This window comes from Ranitomeya variabilis, chromosome 4 (genome assembly GCF_051348905.1).
Source record: "Ranitomeya variabilis isolate aRanVar5 chromosome 4, aRanVar5.hap1, whole genome shotgun sequence".
In the NCBI taxonomy this organism is placed as follows: domain Eukaryota; kingdom Metazoa; phylum Chordata; class Amphibia; order Anura; family Dendrobatidae; genus Ranitomeya; species Ranitomeya variabilis.
The window spans coordinates 663,456,870-663,474,956 of record NC_135235.1 but is presented as its reverse complement, the minus strand read 5'-3'; the positions used below and the strand labels follow the sequence as shown (position 1 = coordinate 663,474,956).

General features: G+C 44.1%; 1 protein-coding gene across 2 annotated transcripts in view; it reads left to right on the top strand.

Moving 5' to 3' along the window:
• LOC143766212 (uncharacterized) overlaps positions 1–18,087 on the top strand; it is a 687,372-nt gene that overhangs the window by 208,897 nt on the left and 460,388 nt on the right. Inside the window, exons 1-6 of one of the 2 annotated variants that reach the window (XM_077253713.1) lie at positions 6,543–6,690; positions 6,817–6,996; positions 7,080–7,203; positions 7,287–7,384; positions 9,690–9,780; positions 14,570–17,190. The exons of the other annotated variant lie outside the window; for it this stretch is intronic. Coding sequence (XP_077109828.1) covers positions 6,613–6,690; positions 6,817–6,996; positions 7,080–7,203; positions 7,287–7,384; positions 9,690–9,780; positions 14,570–16,317 — 2,319 coding nt within the window. The 5' untranslated portion in view covers positions 6,543–6,612 and the 3' untranslated portion in view covers positions 16,318–17,190. Of the gene's footprint in view, positions 1–6,542; positions 6,691–6,816; positions 6,997–7,079; positions 7,204–7,286; positions 7,385–9,689; positions 9,781–14,569; positions 17,191–18,087 lie in introns of those variants that run through there. 2 annotated transcript variants of the gene reach the window in all.

Here is an 18,087-nt window from a genome sequence, read left to right as displayed (position 1 = left end):
GCGCTTTTATACGATAAAAACTATTTTATAGAAAAAATTATTATTTTGGTATCGCTTTATTCTCAGGACTATAACTTTTTTATTTTTTTGCTGATGATGCTGTATGGTGGCTTGTTTTTTGCAGGACAAGATGACGTTTTCAGCGGTACCATGGTTATTTATATCAGTCTTTTTGATCGCGTGTTATTCCACTTTTTGTTCGGCGGTATGGTAATAAAGCGTTGTTTTTTGCCTCTTTTTTTTTTTTTTTTTCTTACGGTGTTTACTGAAGGGGTTAACTAGTGGGGCAGTTTTATAGGTTGGGTCGTTACGGACGCGGCGATACTAAATATGTGTACTTTTATTGTTTTGTTTTTTTTATTTAGATAAAGAAATGTATTTATGGGAATAATATATATTTTTTTTATTATTATTTATTTAGGATTTTTTTTTTTTTTTTGTTTACACATGTGGAAAATTTTTTTTTTTTACTTTGTCCCAGGGGGGGACATCACAGATCGATGATCTGATAGTGTGCACAGCACTCTGTCAGATCACCGATCTCACTTACATCGGTGCAGGCTTACCAGCGTCTGCTCTGAGCAGACACTCGGTAAGCCACCTCCTTCCCTGCAGGACCCGGATGCCGCGGCCATCTTGGATCCGGGACCTGCAGGGAGGAAGGAGGTAGGAGACCCTCGGAGCAATGCGATCACATCGCGTTGCTCCGGGGGTCTCAGGGAAGCCCACAGGGAGCCCCCTCCCTGCGCGATGCTTCTCTATACCGCCGGTACACTGCGATTATGTTTGATCGCGGTGTGCCGGGGGTTATTGTGCCGGGGGCGGTCCGTGACCGCTCCTGGCACATAGTGCCGGATGTCAGCTGCGATAGGCAGCTGACACCCGGCCGCGATCGGCCGCGCTCCCCCCGTGAGCGCGGCCGATCGCGTATGACGTACTATCCCGTCACCGGGAATTAAGTCCCAGGTCACCTTGACGGGATAGTACGTCATACGGGATTAAGGGGTTAAGGATTATGGAGGCCACTGTGCTCTTAGGAACCTTGAGTATTGCAGAAATTCTTTTGTAACCTTGGCCAGATCTGTGCCTTGTCACAATTCTGTCTCTGAGCTCCTTGGCCAGTTCCTTTGAACTCATGATTCTCATTTGGTATGACGTGCACTGTGAGCTGTGAGGTCTTATATAGATAGGTGTGTGCCTTTCCAAATCAAGTCCTATCAGTTTAATTAAACACAGCTGGACTCCAATGAAGGCATAGAACCATCTCAAGGAGGATCACAAGGAAATGGACAGCATGAGTGTCTGAGCAAAGGGTCTGGATACTTTTGACCATGTGATATTTCAGTTTTTTATAAAATTTGCAAAAATTACTACATTTCTGGGTTTTTTTTAAGTCAAGATGGGGTGCAGCGTGTACATTAATGTGAAAAAAATACCTTTTTTGAATTTACCAAATGGCTGCAATGAAACAAAGAGTGAAAAATGTAAAGGGGTCTGAATACTTTCTTTACCCACTGTAGCTGCATTATACTCTTATCGAGAACAATGGGGAATGCATTATATTATATGAAGAACTATTGTGTGCATTATACTATGGGGAGTGCATTGTACTACTTGGAGGACTATGGGGGTGTATTATACTATATGGAGGACTATGAGGAGTGTGTTGTACAAGACAAGCAAAATGCTGCACTTCCCCTGGTGAAAACAGCAGATCTGCTGCTTATGACATTATACTGTATGTGGACAGATTGATCTACCTGTGATCGTTCTGCCCCAATCATTGTTCCTCAGCTGGTGTAAAAACGCCGGGAAACAAGCGTCGAGCGACTTCAGTATTGTCTATCACACTTGTTTAGCTGCCTGAAATCAGCACATGTAAATACTACTGAAATTTTCTGTGTGGCGGTGTAATATATGAGCATTTGAGGCCCCATTTTAAGCCTTTACCCAGGGCCCTACTTTTTCTAAAACCGGCCACTTGCACATTTGCAAGCGCCATCAGCAAACACGTCCAATACTTTGTCGCAGCGCAGCATTCTGTCCTAACCCCAGACCAAGGAATGCAAATATCCAGCCATCCACCTACAGTCCCAAACACTAAACAGGCACGTTTTAAAACTTCTTGCCTTCTAAATATGCCATTTAGGCTTGTGGACACTGAGGTTTTCCACAACCTCATTGCGGTGTCCATCCCTCAGTACTCGGTCCCCAGGCGCCACTATTCTTCCCCATGCTGTTCCCATTCCATTGGAGTGCTGTTTCCATCCATTTCAGCAATTTTCCTGCCCCCTCAGCCCCTCTGTTAGGGTCTTATGAAAAAATGCTCGAGTTCCCTGTTGACTTCCATTATACTCAATACTCGAGTCCGGCACCCAATTATCACTACTTCTTCTAACATCCAAAAACATAAAAGGACATTAAAAAATATATACCGTATTTTTCTGACCATAAGACGCACTTTTTTTGCTCCAAATTTGGGAGGAAAGTGTGGGTGCGTCTTATGGTAGGGATGTAGCATGTGGGGAGGGGGGCAGCAGCGAGTGGGATCGCACTGTTATCCCACTTCAGGAGGCAGAAAAATGTCCCCACTGCCAGGAATCAGTGCTGGGGGAACCATGTGGTCCCGATGATTAAGTGCAGTGAATATTCATTAGCTACTCCCCGCCCACCTATCAGCTGAGATGTGAGCTGGGAGCAGCAAATGAATACTGCACTTAAGCAGCAACACACATGGTTTCCTCAGCGCTGATTCCTGCAGCAGCTGGGGAGATCCATGTGTTCGGGGGAGGAGGAGGCAGCAGCAGCAGGGTCCGGGGGAGAGGAGATCGCTGCCTACCTTCCTGGGCTGGAGCTGAGTGCTGTGCAGTGTGCACAAGGAGGACCTGTGATGATGTCAGAAGTGGGCGGGCTGGAGCATCACATGGCAGCACAGAGCCCTCCCTCTTCTTGACATCATCACAGGTCCTTCAGACTCCCCACTAGAATCTGCTGGCTTCCATTACCTGTGCTGTGGAAAGGCAACAAGAGGGAGGGCTCTGTGTGTGCAGTCATGGGATGCTTTTCACCTCACCACAGTGGCTGCCACAATTAAGAGGTTAGTCTTTCCAAAACACAATAAAGCACTCTGCCACTCCTTTAGTGAACTATAACTCCCAGCATGTCATAGGATCTGCAGGACATGCTGGGAGTTATAGTTCTCCCATGGGATTTTAAAGCAGCACTCCAGTGTTATTTTGCAGTGCTGGAGTGGTGCTTTCAATATAAGCCCTGTGCCCCCATTCTTATACTCACCCTCCAGCATCTTCATATAGTACTTCACAGACACCACACTGGTCCCGCAGCTTCCAACATAATAACATACTATTATATATAATAACACCACATATAATAGTATGTTATTAAATATTTAACCACATTTTTTTGCTTCAAATATTTTTTTCCCTATTTTCCACCTCTAAAACCTGGGTGCGCCTTATAGTCCGGTGCGTCTTATAGTCCGAAAAATACGGTAATGCCACCATATCGTACACACACGCTCCATACAAGTCTTCAACACAGGGCTCCGCTCCGTACACCTCGTACACACACGGCTCCGCTCCGTACACCTCATACACACACGGCTCTGCTCCGTACACACGCGGCTCTGCTTCGTACACCTTGTACACACGCAGCTCTGCTCCATACACACGCGGCTCCACTCCGTACACCTCATACACACGTGGCTCTGCCCCTACACCTCGTACACATACGACTCCCATCCATACACCTGGCTCCGCTCCGTACACCTCGTACACACGTGGCTCCGCTCCGGACACATGTGGCTCTGCTCTGTACACTTCGTACACACAACTCCCATCCATACACCTCGTACACACACGGCTCCGCTCCATACGCCTCGTACACACACGGCTCTGCTACATCCACCCTGTAAACCCCTCCTGACCCCACACATAAACTTCCCTTCATCCAGCACCATGACAACCAGCACAGCAGAGTCCTGCATACACTGAGGCCCCTGATCATGTGACCTCATCACAGGTCCTGACAGAGCAGCCATATATGTGGTGTGCGGCTCTGCAGGTGGAGGTAGGTGCTTGAGATTCCTCATTACGGGGGCGGGGGAGCGGTAACCACTTCAGTGCTGAGATTATTTTTGGTGGTTTTCTGTTGTACTTTATGAGAAGCACAAATTTTTTGTTCCTCTTTTTCTGATTGATAAATAGGAACCAACTATGAAAACAGAAAAGAAACATGCATTCCTCACATAGTACAGTGCCCTTCTCTTTCTCCCCCCACACACAGTATAATGTTCCCACAGTACCGCCATCCCCCCACATACAGTATAATGTTCCCCCAGTACTGCCATCCCCCCACACACAGTATAATGTTCCCACAGTATCGCCATCCCCCCACACACAGTATAATGTTCCCACAGTATGGGCATCCCCCCCACACACAGTATAATGTTCCCACAGTATCGCCATCCCCCCACATACAGTATAATGTTCCCCCAGTACCACCATCCCCCACACACAGTATAATGTTCCCACAATACCTCCATCCCCCCACACACAGTATAATGTTCCCACAGTACCTCCATCCCCCCACAAACAGTATAATGTTCCCACAGTATCGCCATCTCCCCCACACACAGTACAATGTTCCCACAGTACCGCCATCCCCCCACATACAGTATAATGTTCCCCCAGTACCTCCATCCCCACCACACACAGTATAATGTTCCCACAGTACCGCCATCTCCCCCACACACAGTATAATGTTCCCACAGTACCGCCATCCCCCCACATACAGTATAATGTTCCCCCAGTACAGCCATCCCCCCACACACAGTATAATGGTCCACCAGTACTACCCCCCACCCAGTATAATGTTCCCACAGTACCGCCATCTCCCACATACAGTATAATGTTCCCCCAAAACCACCATCTCCCCACGCACAGTATAATGTTCTCCCAGTACCGCCATCGGCCCACACAGTATAATGTTCCTCCAGTACTGCCATCCCCCCCCCCCACACACATTATGATAGCACAAGTTGCCCCCCACAATATGTCCCACCCCCACCTCCTAATAAATAACTCCTCCCTCCCCCACTCCTGGTGCAGATACAGATGACCCCGGGACACAGCACCGACCTCCTGGATCAGTTTCCCAGGGCTGGAGATGTGGCCCCGGGCCGGTGCTATAGATGTATGAGGGGCTGTTATCTGCGGGGGGAGCTGTACATGTAATGGAGACATTCTGGGGACAGATTATCCCAGCAGTAGAACTTTTTCTCTTTAGTGACTGTAGCTGGATTTTACCTTGTTGTTTTCTCTTTATAATTGAATTACCCCATTCTAGGATCCCATTGTTAGGCCCCGGCTGTCATGGCGATATATTGGAATGTGTCTATGGGTAACACAGGACTCCCCCTCTCTGTGCCCCAGATATAATGGAGGACTCTCTGCCTCTGTCTTTCTGCCTCAGATACAATAATGGATGTTGTCTCTCAGTTACCTCAGATATATAGAAGATGTCTTCTCTCTGTCCTCATCAAGAATGGAGAATGTTCTTTCTCTCTTCCTAAAACTGTGATATTTATTTTTCTTTTCATGTTTTTCCCCACACCCCTCATTAGTGCGATCATACAGCATAGAAGCCTCTGATGGCTCCAGTAATGCCCTGTACTACTGTAGTGCGGGGTATTATCCCTGCCTGTCAGTGTGATACTCATGGCCCCATACACATGAGATCACTGTTGGCCGGACAATCATTCTGCTGATGTCTATTTCTCCCAACTCCCCCACACACAACTGTTCTCCTCGGCCGCGCTTTCCTGTGGTCTCTATAAAAATGTCTATTATTCGGCATATAAGGTGCACCATGTGTCTCACACTTCTTGTATGGTGTTTTACAAGAGTTGTTGGAGCCAATTGTATTTTGTAACATTTTAACACCTGATTTTACGGTGTTTTTCATGTAAATTTGGGAAACCTAAGGAAACTATACCAGAAAAACATCATATCCAGAATAAAACAACAAAAACATAAAACTCTGTATGTGGATTTTGGCATCAAATCGCTCCTGTCCGCGATGTTCTTACAAACAGACAAGAAACATTCATACAGGCGGCCGGTGGTGATGGAGTCAGTGACGGACTCTGGCCAGATATGTTTCTAGGGCCGTAGTAGAAGATGAAGATGTCGTCCTCATCATGAAGTAGTTAGTTCTCCTGTCACATGTAATGAATATCTCCTGCAGTATTGCTAATGCCGATTCCAGTGTCGGTAAATGAGACGAGCATTAGCGTTATGGAAGATGAGTCTATGAGAAATGTATTCAGCTGCCGAATACGAGGAGGAAACTGCTTGTTGTTTTTGGTGTAAAATATATAGGATATATTAGTAGATGTGAAGGGAAGAAAAAACCTAAATACTGTAAAATTAATAAATCTCATGTTTCCTTATTATCTCCAGTAATTGGATTATTACACAGGATTTTTTATGATGTTACATTGGCCTCATCTTCTCATTCAGGTCCCTATGATAACTAATATTAGTGGAGATCTTCTATATTTAGAGAATTTTTCTGATTTACCAATCAAGGATGAATATGGACAGAGACAAGATAGTGGAGAAGATATTACACCTAACCCTAGAGATCCTCTTCCGGCTTACTAGAGAGGTGAGATATTCTGATGACGTCACATTACATCATTCTTATCAATGGGAATAACAGATGGACAGAACTGGAGAGGTGAGGACTCTGGAAATGTCTGTAGTGAGATTTATTGTGTCTCTCCATAACCAGGATTACACACTAGTGAAGAAGACCTCTAGTGAGCACTGTCAGGCTCCTGTGTCTGAGGGATGGGGAAAACCCCTGAGCCCAATCACGGGGCCTCCACCTCACCCCCTGATGCACGAGGACATCAATGACCAGAAGATACTTGAACTCACCTACAAGATGATTGAGCTGCTGACTGGAGAGGTGACATTGCTGGGAATGCTGGGACCTTATACAGTAACGGTATAAACGGATTGGGGGTATTACTGTATTATTGTATGTGTCAGGTTCCTATAAGGTGTCAGGATGTCGCTGTCTATGTCTCCATGGAGGAGTGGGAGTATTTAGAAGGACACAAAGATCTGTACAAAGACATCATGATGGAGGTTCCCCAGCCCCTCACATCACCAGGTAATAGGCAGTACGTAATACACACGGCCTTTAATTATCTGTATGTAAAGAATGAATTCAGTCCTAATATGTGTTTCCTCCAGTTCTATCCAGTAAGAGGACAACACCAGAGAGATGTCCCCGTCCTCTTCTTCCACAGGGCGGTAAACAAGAAAATCCCGATATTTCTCAAGATCATCAGGTAGATGGAGCAAATGTGTCATGAGATCTCCCCTATGATGTGTAGACGGCTGTGTAGGTCTTGTGCTCAGTCTTGTTTTTTCCACCAGTTTTACAAACATGTTCAAAATTGTTGTTACCCTTTGTTTAAAGGGAATCTGTCACCCTAAAATTCACCTATATGCTAAGGCCTCCGGCATCAGGGGCTTATCCACATCATTCTGTAATGCTGTAGATAAGTCTCCTATGTAACCTGAAAGATAAGAAAAACAAGTTAGATTATACTCGCCCAGGGGTGGTCCCGGTGTGGTCCAGTCCGGAGGCTCCCATCTTCTTACAATGATGTCCTCTTCTTTGCTTCCTGACGTGGCTCCTGCGCAGGCGTACTTTATCTGCCCTCTTGAGAGCAGAGCAAAGTACTGCAGTGCGCAGGCGCTGGGAAAGGTCAGAGAGGCCCACATCGGGACCGCCCCTGGGTGAGTATAATATAACTTGTTTTTCTCATCTTTCAGGTGACATTGGGGGCTTATCTACAGCATTACAGAATGCTGTAGATAAGCCCCTGATGCCGGTGGCCTTAGCTTAAAGGCAAATTTTGGGGTGACAGATTACCTTTAATGACAGGAAAACCTATAATGGTCACAGAAATAACTTGAATCTGACAAAAGTAATAATACATAAAAGATCTATGAAAATGAACAAATGAAAGTCAGACATTGCTTTTCAACCATGCTTCCACAGAATTATAAAAAAATAAAACTTATGAAATAGGACTGGTATCAGAAATGATGGTACCCCTGAAAATAATGTGACAAAAGGGACATGTTAAATTAAGGTGTGTCCACTAATTAGCATCACAGGTGTCTCAATCTTGGAATCAGTGAGTGGCCTGTATATAGGGCTACAGATACTCACTGTGCTGTTTGGTGACATGGTGTGTATCACACTCAACATGGTATGTATCACACTTAACATGGACCAGAGGAAGCGAAGGAAAGAGTTGTCTCAGGAGATCATAAAGAAAATTATAGACAACCATGTTAAAGGTAAAAATTATAAGATCATCTCCAAGCAGTTTGATGTTCCTGTGACTACAGTTGCTTATATTATTCAGAAATCTAAGATCCATGGGACTGCAGTCAACCTCCCTGGACGTGGCTGCAGGAGGAAAATTGATGACAAATCAAAGAGACTGATAATACAAATGGTAACAAAAGAGACCAGAAAAAGTTCTAAACAGATTAAATGTGATCTTCAAGCTCAAGGAACATCAGTGTCAGATCGCACCATCCGTCGTTGTATGAGCCAAAGTGGACTTCATGGGAGGTGACTAAGGAGAACACTATTGTTGAAAAAAATCATAAAAAAGCCAGAATGGAATTTGCCAGACTACATGTTGACGAGCCACAAAGCTTCTGGGAGAATGTCCTATGGACAGATGAGAAAAAAATGGAACTATTTGGCTAGGCACCTCAGCTCTATGTTCACAGACGGAAAAATGAAGCATATCAAGAAAAGAACACTGTCCCTACTGTGAAACATGGAGGAGGCTCTGTTAAGTTCTGAGTCTGCTTTGATGAATCTGGCACAGGGTGTCTAGAATCTATGCAGGGTACAATGAAAATCTCAAGAGATTCTAGAGAGAAATGTGCTGCCCAGTGTCAGAAAGCTTGATTTCAGTCATCAGTCATGTGTCTTGCAACAGGATAATGACCCAAAACACACAGCCAAAAACACCCAAGAATGGCTAGTAGGAATACATTGGACTATTCTGAAGTGGCCTGCTATAAGCCCTGATCTAAATCCTATTGAACATCTGTGGAAAGAGCTGAACATTGACGTCTGGAAAAGGCAACCTTCATACACGAGACAACTGGAGCAGTTTGCTCTTGAGTGGGCCAAAATACCTGTCGAGAGGTGCAGAAGTCTCATTGACAGTTACAGGAATCATTTGATTGCAGTGATTGCCTCAAAAGGTTGTGCATCAAAATAAAAGTTAAGGGTATCATCATTTCTGTGTAGGCCTATTTTATGAGTTTTATTTTATTTTTTTAAATTCTGTTGAAGCATGGTTGAAAGCAATGTTTGACTTTCATTTGTTCATTTTCATAAAAAATGTTGTATTACTTTTGGCAGATTCAAGTTATTTCTGTGACCATTGTGGGTTTTTCTGTCATTAAACGAGGGGTACCAACAATTTTGACCACGTGCGTATATGTTTTATACTTGTGTAATGAGAGCACGAGGACGGAGGAGATGTCAGGATTAGAGCTGATCACAGATGAGACTTCTCAATCTGTCTGTAACTTTTACAATATTTGTTTCAGGGTAAAGATCTAACCCATATTAATACTACAGAGACAGATGTGAGGGGTGATGAGCGGTGTAAAGAGGAGATTCCTACATATGATTACCCAGGTGAGTAGTAGCCACTAAATACAGAGTCACAGTTTCTTCTTAGTCACCGACTGTGGCTTCTTTATCAGTGGTGAAGTGCGGCCATATCAAATTCATGTGATCACCATTTTGCCTCCAAACCACAACATTCTCGGTTTGGAGGCAAAACGGAACTTTTCAAATTACTTTGAGGAATAAAATCCTTCTTCTATAGAGCTTACATCCTGGAGGATCCACTTACGCCCTGGAATTAGAAGTTGCTTTTACCTGCCCTGATGTGTAGACTTTTCCAAATGCCAGCGTACGTAGAATGTGCAGACAAGTTAGAAAATCATTTGAAGTAAAATATTATGGTGTTCCTTTAAGAAAAAGCGAAGATTGATGATGCTGTTGTCTTAATAGAATCCTGGCATCATATAGGATGCATCATATAGGATCTACCGTGTCTCCCTTCTGTGCTACTGAATGTGCTCTTGTGGTCCCTACAAGACCAGGTCAACATTAAATGTGCAGTGAGGGCCAAGTGTGAATTTCCGTACACAAATTACAGTTTCCCTTTTTCCTGACTTTTCATTTTGTTTTTAAACTGACTAACTTCAAAGAGGATTTCGATATAAACTGCCCAAAAAACATTACACCTCTGCCATGATATATCTCTAAGTTGGGCATGGTTCATGGACTAAAAAAACACAGCGGACCATAAGACGCACCCCCAAATTTTGGGAAGGGAAATAGGAAATGGAGGTGCGTCTTATAGTCTGAATTTACGGTACCTTATGGGGGGCAGTGGCGGTGGAGTGGGGTCACAGGAAGCTGACGGAGGCAGGAGTGGAGCAATGCTGCGACTCCCAGGCTGGGAGGAGGGGGTATCCTGGTGGTGCGAGGCTGTGGGCCCTGGGCTTTCAGAAAATGTTGGTGGTGAGCAGAGTCCCCTTACTTCCCATTTACTTCCAGGTGGTGGGCTTCAGGAAAATGGCTGTTGGTGGCAGCACATGCGCAGACTGAGATCTCAGGAACCGTTCATTATGTATGATGTTTTATTTTGGTGCGGTTGGCCTGCCTTATTTATGTGAGTCTGCAACTCCTTGGCAGTCTTGCCTCTTCCAAATGCCGGAGATCAAAATTTAAGACACCTCAGCTCTACACTATTATAAAAAGTTATTTTTAAATCTACTATATAATTGTCTAAGGGTCACTTCATCTTTCTGTCTGTCTGTCCGTCCTTTTGTCTGTCACGGATATTCATTGGTCGCAGCCTCTGTCTGTCATGGAATCCAAGTCGCTGATTGGTCGTGGCAAAACGCCCACAACCAATCAGCGACTTGCACAGTCCGGAAGAAAATGGCCGCTGCTTACTCCCCGCACTCACTGCCCGGCGCCCGCATACACTGTCCGGTCACCGCTCACACAGGGTTAATGCCAGCGGTAACGGAGCGCGTTATGCCGTGGGTAACGCACTCCGTAACCGCCGCTATTAACCCTGTGTGTCCCCAACTTTTTACTATTGAGGCTGCCTATGCGGCATCAATAGTAAAAAAAATGTAATGTTAACCCCTTACTGACCTCGGACGGGATAGTACGTCCGAGGTCAGCTCCCCTGCTTTGATGCAGGGCTCCGCGGTGAACCCGCATCAAAGCCGGGACATGTCAGCTGTTTTGAACAGCTGACATGTGCCCGCAATAGCGGCGGGTGAAATCGCGATTCACTCGCCGCTATTAACTAGTTAAATGCCGCTGTCAAGCGCAGACAGCGGCATTTAACTACCGCATCCGGCCGGGCGGCCGGATATGAGCGCATCGCCGACCCCCGTCACATGATCGAAGGTCGGCGATGCTTCTCCATTGTAACCATAGAGTTCCTTGAGACCTCTATGGTTACTGATCCCCGGCAGCTGTGAGCGCCACCCTGTGGTCGGCGCTCACAGCACACCTGCATTTCTGCTGCATAGCAGCGATCTGATGATCGCTGCTATGTAGCAGAGGCGATCGCGCTGTGCCTGCTTCTAGCCTCCCATGGAGGCTATTGAAGCATGGCAAAAGTAAAAAAAAAAAAAGTTAAAAAAAAAGTTAAAAAAATAAAAAAAAATAAAAGTTTAAATCACCCCCCTTTCGCCCCAATCAAAATAAATCAATAAAAAAAATCAAACCTACACATATTTGGTATCGCCACGTTCAGAATAGCCCGATCTATCAGTAAAAAAAAAGCATTAACCTGATCGCTAAACGGCGTAACGAGAAAAAAAATTGAAACGCCAGAATTACGTTTTTTTTGTTGCCACGACATTGCATTAAAATGCAATAACAGGCGATCAAAAGAACGTATCTGCACCGAATTGGAATCATTAAAAACGCCAGCTCGGCACGCAAAAAAATAAGCCCTCAACCGACCCCAGATCATGAAAAATGGAGACACTACAAGTATCGGAAAATGGCGCAATTTTTTTTTTTTATTTATTTATTTTTTTTAGCAAAGTTTGGAATTTTTTTTCACCACTTAGGTAAAAAATAACCTAGTCATGTTAGGTGTCTATGAACTCGTAGTGACCTGGAGAATCATAATGGCAGGTCAGTTTTAGCATTTAGTGAACCTAGCAAAAAAGTCAAGCAAAAAACAAGTGTGGGATTGCACTTTTTTTGCAATTTCACCGCACTTGGAATTTTTTTCCCGTTTTCTAGTACACGACATGGTAAAACCAATGATGTCGTTCAAAAGTACAACTCGTCCCGCAAAAAATAAGCCCTCAAATGGCCAAATTGAAGGAAAAATAAAAAGTTATGGCTCTGGGAAGGAGGGGAGTGAAAAACGAACACGGAAAAACAAAAAATTCCAAGGTCATGAAGGGGTTAAAAATAATAAAAAAACAAAAAAAATGCTATACTCACCCTCCGTAGTTCGCCGCGCCGCTGGCGCCGGTTGCCATCTTCCGTTCCCGGCGATGTATTGCAAAATTACCCAGAAGACTTAGCGGTCTCGCGAGACCGCTAAGTGTTCTGGGTAATTTCACAAGACATCCTGGGAAAGGAAGATGGCGGCGGCGCCAGCGGCTTGGCGGAGCTTCGGTGGATCCCAAATGTCGGTAACCGTTTCCTGGATCCAGGCGCCAACGGAAGGTGAGTATATAACTATTTTTTATTTTAATTCTTTTTTAACAGTGATATCATTTCCACATTGCTATATACGTGGGCTGCGCAATATGCAACATGGCCTGCGCAATATACTACATGGGCTGGGCAATATACTACTTGGGCTGCGCAGTATAATACGTGGGCTGCACAATATACAACGTAGGCTGGGCAATATACAACGTGGGCTGGGCAATATACAACGTGGGCTGGGCAATATACAACGTGGGCTGGGCAATATACTACGTGGGCTGCGCAATATACTAAGTGGGCTGCACAATATACTATGTGGCTGGGCAATATACAACGTGGGCTGGGCAATATACAACGTGGGCTGGGCAATATACTACGTGGGCTGCGCAACATACTACGTGGGCTGCGCAATATACTATGTGGGCTGCGCAATGTACTACGTGGGCTGCGCAATGTACTACGTGGGATGCGCAATGTACTACATGGGCTGCGCATTGTACTACGTGGGCTGCGCAATGTACTGCGCAGGCTGCGCAATGTACTGCGTGGGCTGCGCAATGTACTGCATGGGCTGCACAATGTACTGCGTGGGCTGTACAATGTACTGCGTGGGCTGCACAATGTACTGCGTGGGCTGTGCTATACACTACGCATACATATTCTAGAATACCCGATGCGTTAGAATCGGGCCACAATCTAGTCTCTAATATTCCTTCAAGAAACTCACCTGACAGAAATTATTGGTCCTAGGATAGTTTCAATTGCCAAGAACCACCTAATTACTTGAAAGATTTCACCACTAGTTACTCCATTTTTTTTACTGATGAGGACTGTAGAGTTTGATCATTTCAGTAGATCTGTTATTGTCCATATTCAGAGTTTCTGACTACAGTAGTTAGTGCCCCAAATACTCTGTTTAACCACTTCCCGCATCCAGTTTTGTGTTCCTAATCTGGCCCCATTTTTCAAATCTGACATGTGTCTCTTTATGTAGTGACAAACTTTGGATGCTTCTTCTGATTCCAATGATTTCTGATATTTTTTTTTCTGTGACACATTGTATTTTACGTTTGTCAATTTTAGGTTGTTATATTTTGCATTTATTTTTAAAAATACCTGAAAATTTCCGAATAGTTTAGAAAGATTTGAAGTTTTCAAACTTTGCATTTCTATGCTCTTTAATCAGATAGTGATACCACACAAAGTAGTTAATAACATTTCCCGTATTTCTTCTTTAGGTAGTCCGCATTTTTCCAACATCCCATTTTATTTTTTCAAGTCTTTTTTTTTTTTTTCTGATGATAGAGGGCTTACAAGTTTAACAGCAAGTCTTTATATCTTCAATTCAATTTACAAAACTTATTTTTTGGGCAACAAATTACTTGAAATTACTTTGAGGGACCTAGAATTTAGATAGAACCAGGAGAGTATAGAAAATACTAAATTAGAAGACACAAGAGTCAAGTCAGTAAACATGCTAGGATCAAATACACAAGCTGGGAGCTGAGCACACAGGACTGAACCAGAGGAGAGCAAGGCTGTATCTGGCAGCTTCCGTCAATATGCTTTGAGCTTTAGGGTATGGCTCCACGGTACGGCTTGCCGGCGGGTTCGTAACTTCCCATTTTGATGAAAAAATTTAGTACAAATGTTCAAAATGATAAATTTCAAGGATATTTTATTCAAAAATAATAATTGGTTTTATTCTTGGCAGATGACAGTGACAGGAGATCAGAGGGACAGCTGACATCTTCAATTTTTAAATCAGATGACCTTGCGATTACACAGCATACAACTGAAGTGAATGCTGTTACTCCCTATATACCATCATCCCTTAACAACAAAGCTCTGTCATCTTATCAGGTCCTTCCTTCTGGTTCATTACAGACAGCTAATAAAAATAAAAGTCAGAAAAGAGGCATTAAAAAACAAACTGCTCTTAAATCAAAGAAGCCAGAACATGGAAATACTTTTCCCTTTCAAACATCTTTTGTTAAACATCCAAAAATTAGCACAGAGGAGAAGAGATTTTCTTGTATCACATGTGGAAGAGATTTTAACCAGAAATCAAAACTTGTTAGGCATGAGAGAATTCATACTGGGCAAAAGCCATGTTCATGTTTGGAATGTGGGAAATCTTTTTACCTGAAAACTGATCTTGTTATTCACCAGAGAACTCACACAGGGGAGAAGCCATATTCATGTCCAAGCTGTGGGAAATGTTTTAATGTGAAATCAAATCTTGTTATTCACCAAAGAACTCACACAGGGGAGAAGCCATTTTCATGTTCAGAATGTGGAAAATGTTTTGGACATAAATCATCACTTGTTGCACATCGGAGAATTCACAAAGGAGAAAAGCCTTTTTTATGTTCAGAATGTGGAAGATGTTTTGGACATAAATCTTCATTTGCTGCACATAAGAGAACTCACACTGGGGAGAAGCCATTTTCATGTTCAGAATGTGGAAGATGTTTTGGACAGAAAACATCACTTATTGTACATCAGAGAACTCACACTTCGGAGAAGCCTTTTTCGTGTTCAGAATGTGGGAAATGTTTTGGACAGAAAACATCGCTTACTGTACATCAGAGAACTCACACAGGGGAGAAGCCTTTTTCGTGTTCAGAATGTGAGAAATGTTTTTCACGTAAATCATTTCTTGTTGCTCATCAAATATTTCACAAAGGGGGAAAGCCATATTCATGTTCAGAATGTGGGAAATGTTTTAATGTGAAATTAAACCTTGTTATTCACCAGAGAACTCACACAGGGGAGAAGCCATTTTCATGTGCAGAATGTGGAAAATGTTTTGGACATAAATCATCACTTCTTGCACATCAGAGAACTCACAAAGGGGAAAAGCCTTTTTCATGTTCAGAATGTGGAAGATGTTTTGCACATAAATCATCACTTGCTGCACATCAAAGAACTCACACTGGGGAGAAGCCTTTTTCATGTTCAGAATGTGGGAAATGTTTTGGAAAGAATGCATCACTTATTGTACATCAGAGAACTCACACAGGGGAAAAGCCTTTTTCGTGTTCAGAATGTGGGAAATGTTTTACACGTAAATCATTTCTTGTTGCACATCAAATATTTCACAAAGGGGGGAAACCATATTCATTCAAAAAAATGTTATGTAAAGTAGATGTTGATACACACCAGAAAACTCACACAGGGAAGAAGCCTTTTTCTTGTTCAGAATGTGGAAGTTGTTTTGCAGCAAAATCAGCCCTTGTTTGTCACCAGAGAATTCACACAGGGGAGAAGCCTTTTATCTGTTCAGAATGTGGGAAATATTTTAATCAGAAATCAAATCTTACTACACACCAGAGAATTCACACAGGGGAGAAGCCTTTTCTCTGTTCAGAATGTGGGAGATATTTTAATCAGAAATCAAATCTTATTACACACCAGAGAACCCACACAGGTTACAAGCCTTTTTCACATTCAGAATGAGGGAAATATTTTAACTGAAAATGGAACCTTCTTAAAGGGAACCTGCCTCCTCTGCAGTCATTAAAGTTCCTAGCGCCGTGCGCTGTAAATTACCATCATGTGATGGGAGTCGAAGGGAAGTGCAAACTGCGCATGCCTGAAAAAAAACTTACAGCGCAGGCGCTGGGGAGGTTAATGACTGCAGAGGAGGCGGACCCGGCGCACGGAGGGGCTGAGGGATGGCTGGGAGGCGTTTGTGTCCGGGTGGAAAAGACATGCCCCCCAGACAGACTACAGGTACGAAGGGCAAATTATAAAAACAAATATGTCAGCTTTGGAAGGGACCCCAAATAAAGGAGCCACCTTGACAAAATGCAGCATTAGTGCTGCACAAGGTGGCTCTTTTAGTTGAAAACACCAGGGGGGTGACAGGTTCCCTTTAAAGATTAAAAATCCCACACAGGAAAATGTTATTATCCTACCTAGAATGTTAAAAATTAATTACTGGGATCTATATTCTCGCATCAAGGACATCAGGGATTTTGAGTACTAGGCAGCCCTTAATGACTATACTTTAAAGAGATTTAACCATTTTAGGTCACCTTTGTAATCCTTTTGGGCCATGTCAAATATATGACCTCTATGAGATAGATATTAATAGGTCAAAACAATCGATATCATATCCCCCCTTTCATTTTGTCTGTGTTTGTTTGTGAGCTTTTACGCTTTAGCATTTAGTTAAACAATTTCAAGTATATAAAGTATTATTATAGAAAAAGATTGGTTGACAACCTATAAACGATAGTGGAAAAAAATTATGTGTATTTTTTTTTCTTTTCCTGTAAAAATTGAAACATGTATTTCAACAAAAATTACAATTAAAAAAATTACTGGAAAATCCTATTTTCTCTACGCCACAACAGCACCCACTGAGAGAGGGGATCCTCCCCTAGGCGGCCCTAGGGAAACCTACAGAGAGATAAAAGGGGCGGTCCCCCTCGCTCCCTCAGTTGGTTTCCTGTTCCTAAGGGAACCTGTGGAGAAAAGGTCGCAAGAGGATACCTGGGCTGTGAATGATGCCTGTCCGGTGTCTGCGGGAATGGCAGGGGCTCCAGCACCGGATGCAGCGTCGGGGGACTCCTGTGTTCAGCTCCCCCCTCAGCTGATGGACACCATGAGGCCAGGATCCGGGAAGGGCCACCCTGGCTCACGTGGAGAGTGCGGTACGGCTGGATGGGCTGGTACTTGTCCGAGTCTACGCTGTTTGTGAGTATCAGCAGGCGGCGAGGACGCGCTGTTGCCCAAAGTTTCCATGCAGCCGGCGGGTGCATGCACAGTGACTCAGAGAGTGCTCTCCCCTGGAAGTACGGGCTTTCACTTCCGGGGGTAACCGGGAGGTAGAAGAGCTGTGTGCCTGTACAGACCGGCAAAGCCGCGCAGGCGGACAGAAGAGGGACACGTCGACCTGTGGTCCGTGACCTGGAAGTGATGGTAACACTTCCAGTTGAGAAAAAATAATAATTTTTCTGAGGATTCCATCGCTAATGGGGCAGCCTGCATAAAAGCATCGGCGTCGTTCCTACTGGTGTGCAGCGATGTCGTCCCCAAATGGCCCCATTATGCACCCACTGGAGAAAGTAGTGGTGCCTACGCACAGCAGCAGAAAAAGCGGCAGTGGACACTCTGGACAGAGCGGTTCCACAGATAAAAGTGGTAAAGGCAAAGAGTCGAGTCCACATGTCAGCCTGTGCCTTCACCTCCACATCCGGTACCTGTCATGTCGGACGCTAT